A 3,242-nucleotide genomic window follows, 5' to 3' on the forward strand; every position below is an offset into this window, starting at 1 on the left:
ATTGAATGCTCTACAAAAAGGTCTCTTACGATTTTTTTCGTAAACCCAACCGTTTAAAAGATATTAACGGTTAAAGTTTGATTATTTTTGGGAAAATTTTTTATTTCTTATGAATTTTATAACTCAATGAAAAAAATCATTATGAATGATGAAACTCATAGTTTTGTAGGAAATTTACTGCTCTATAAAAATGGTCTCTTATGATTTTTCGATCAAGTTGAGCGTTTACGAGATATTCATCGTCAAACATCAATGCATATCAATTTTTCTAGTTTTTGATCAATAATTCGAAAAATTTCAATTTATTCTGTGAGTTTCAAGGAAATTTAGACAAATTTGAGTTTTTATTATAAAAGCAACTCCTATAGATGTTTTCTGTTCAAAAATTCATTTGAATGTTTTTATTCTAATAATATTTTTTTAATTTTATCTTTAATAATTTAAAATCTTAATCGCGTTGTCATTTATTATTATGAAATTTGTTCAGTGCGTATTTTTAAATTGTTTTTCACAAAATATACATAAAATTTTCGTTCGAGGGGATTTTTGTTTTGAATTCCATTTCTTCTTCTGTTTGTCTTCTGAAACTAACGCCATCTATGTTTTTTACTCTCAACTATCTTCAGTATCTACCGATTTAATACCGTATTTTCAGTGTTCCTAAAACTGATCATCTTGAATACGTAATAAAATAATTCATTTTAAATAAGTCTTATAATCATCACATAAATTTATTTATCATCAATTAACCTACAATGAATAAAGAAATACGTTTTATCGGAATACCTCTACAAAGAATTTCGGAACGTAAGTTACCAAAAGTGAAAGAGGTTATGCGTGTGTTTTTCTACCAACTTAAAATTTTAAAGTATTCAATCAAACAAAGTGCTAAAAATTCAGTTGACCAAGTTATTGAACTGTGGAGAAAAAATCAGATTCCAACTAGTGGAGCTCCTAATGCAGTCAAAAATTTCTTCGCTATCACAGTCAATGGTTAAAATTACAAAAAAATTTCGATAAAAAGAATTCAGCGCAAAACCAAAAGGAAATGAAATTTCAGACTGATCTTGAACAATTATTCGACATTGTGAGCGAAAAATCCTTAAAAGTGCTTGATGATAATATTAGAAAGTTGTATTTGGATCAAAAATTCGGTACCCATAAAGAGATTCTTTCTAGTAATGTACCTGTATCAAACTTAACCACAACTATGATGGGAATAGATGAGAGTAGTAAGTATCTGAGATATTTAATTATTATAAAGTCAGGTAGTAGTGTAACTTTTCATAGATGACTAGATGACATTTGACTAGACAATTTTTGGAGTCCTTTCTTAATTATTTGTCATCAAAATGAATAAATTCTATACATTTTCTTCGTTTAATTTATAAAACAGATCTTATTCCAGACTTAGATCAACCGTCTACCAGTCATGCGATTGTTCCAAGTGAAAAATCAGAGTCGTTCTCTACGTATACATTAAGTGGAGTTACAAATTTTGGATCTGATTCAGAGTATGAACCTCCAATTCCGACAAAACGAGCAAAACTTGATGTCTTAACTCCTGAAGTCATTTTTGGACTCGACCGAGCTAATGTCAGCAGTAGAAATGCGATGTTTATTATTGCTCCGGTTTTACTAGCAGTAGGTATTAAAATTGAAGATACAACGCTCAGTTATAGTTCAATTCAACGAGCTCGTATGCTTCAAAGAGAAGACATTGCTAAAGGACTTAATGACAACTTTAAGACACACGATAAATACGTTGTGCATTGGGACGGAAAAATGCTGAATGACCTTGTTGGATCAAAATCTGTGGAACGGCTACCAGTTATTTTAACTCCATTTGGTACCGAACAATTACTTGGGGTTCCAAAAATGAATTCTGGGACGGCAGACAATCAAACATCAGCCATTTTATCGACATTGAGTGAATGGGGTATTACTAATTATGTTAAGGCGATGTGTTTTGACACGACGGCAGTTAATACAGGTAACTTATCAATGATAATTTAATCTAAAAAATATTTAATTATTAACGTTCCAGTTTAATTTTTATTGCTTACTGAATTTCACTTTTGAAATTATTGAGAATTATTTACTCATTTGGATTTTAAATATAATCTACAATTTGTGGAAAATATTAAATTTAACGATAGTTATCTATTTTCTTTATACAGGAATTCATAACGGTACATGTAAGGCAATTGAAAAGACTTTGGGAAGAGAGTTAATCTGGTTACCATGTCGTCACCACATTTTTGAGATCATATTGAGAAGTGCATTTGAAGTATATTGGCCTGTGTCATCTGGGCCAAACGTACCAATGTTCGGAAGATTTAAAAATCATGGGATGAAATAAATAAAACTAATTATAAATCTGGAATTGAAGATACTGTTGTTGCTGATATCATTTTGGATAAAAAAATGAAATATCTAGTTTAATTGCACAATTCTTACAGGTATGATTTAACTGCGATTTTAAGAAAAAAAAATTTTCTTGTTTCTGACAAATTTTTAATTGTTTTTGATAGTTACTACAACCCCGAGATGACTATAAAGAATTGTTGGAATTGTCGTTGATTTTCCTTGGAGAAATGCCTCAAGAAGAAATTTTTTCAAACGTCCTGGTGCAATTCATCATGCTATGTGGATGGCGAAGGCAATTTACAGTTTAAAAATGTTTCTATTCAGAAATGAATTTAAACTTTCTAATAAAGAATTGGACGGTCTTCGGCAAATTTGTATATTTATAGTTACACTGTATTTAAAAGCTTGGTTTTCATCAACTTCTGCAACAACTGCTGCTAATCATGACTTGCAGTTTTTGAAAAATTTATTCGAGTACAAAAATATCAATTCATTGATTTCTTCAGCAACTTGTGAAAAAATGATTTTGCATTCATGGTATTTAAGTGATGAACTTGCCATTTTATCATTATTTGACGATACCGTTTCATTGGAAGTAAAAAAATATTGTTGGAGCTGTTAATACTCGTAACGGTACAGATCCTAAAGCTAAAAATTTATAATTGATAAAAACGATTTGAATTCATTAACGCAAAAAGTCTGAGTGACTTTGTTTCTAAAAAGTCTTTAAATCTCTTTAAAATCTTTGATTTACCATATGACTTCCTTGATAAAGATATTGAATCGTGGCCAACTAATGACAGTTACATTGAAAATAAAGAATACTTTAACCAATTGAAAGTTGTTAATGATTCAGCAGAACGAGCTGTTGC

General features: G+C 29.9%; 1 protein-coding gene across 1 annotated transcript; it reads left to right on the forward strand.

Moving 5' to 3' along the window:
* Positions 1-471: 471 nt before the first annotated feature.
* On the forward strand, positions 472-2,362 carry LOC141535163 (uncharacterized). Its single transcript, XM_074254986.1, has 3 exons — positions 472-1,232; positions 1,409-1,993; positions 2,181-2,362. Exons 1-3 carry the CDS (start codon positions 1,049-1,051, stop codon positions 2,360-2,362), a joined length of 951 nt encoding a protein of 316 aa, XP_074111087.1. The 5' UTR covers positions 472-1,048.
* Positions 2,363-3,242: the final 880 nt, after the last annotated feature.

The sequence above is a fragment of the Cotesia typhae genome, unplaced genomic scaffold (genome assembly GCF_013202065.1).
Source record: "Cotesia typhae breed Kobodo isofemale line unplaced genomic scaffold, CoteBio_Ctyphae scaffold_13, whole genome shotgun sequence".
Taxonomy (NCBI): Eukaryota; Metazoa; Arthropoda; class Insecta; order Hymenoptera; family Braconidae; genus Cotesia; species Cotesia typhae.

What these genes read in the sequence shown, in the direction of transcription:
- LOC141535163 (XM_074254986.1), top strand. Translation starts at nt 1,049, where the DNA reads ATGAAATTTCAGACTGATCTTGAACAATTATTCGACATTGTGAGCGAA. An exon ending in GATGGGAATAGATGAGAGTA is followed by an intron (nt 1,233 to 1,408) that starts GTAAGTATCTGA and finishes ATCTTATTCCAG; the next exon opens with ACTTAGATCAACCGTCTACC. An exon ending in CACGACGGCAGTTAATACAG is followed by an intron (nt 1,994 to 2,180) that starts GTAACTTATCAA and finishes TTCTTTATACAG; the next exon opens with GAATTCATAACGGTACATGT.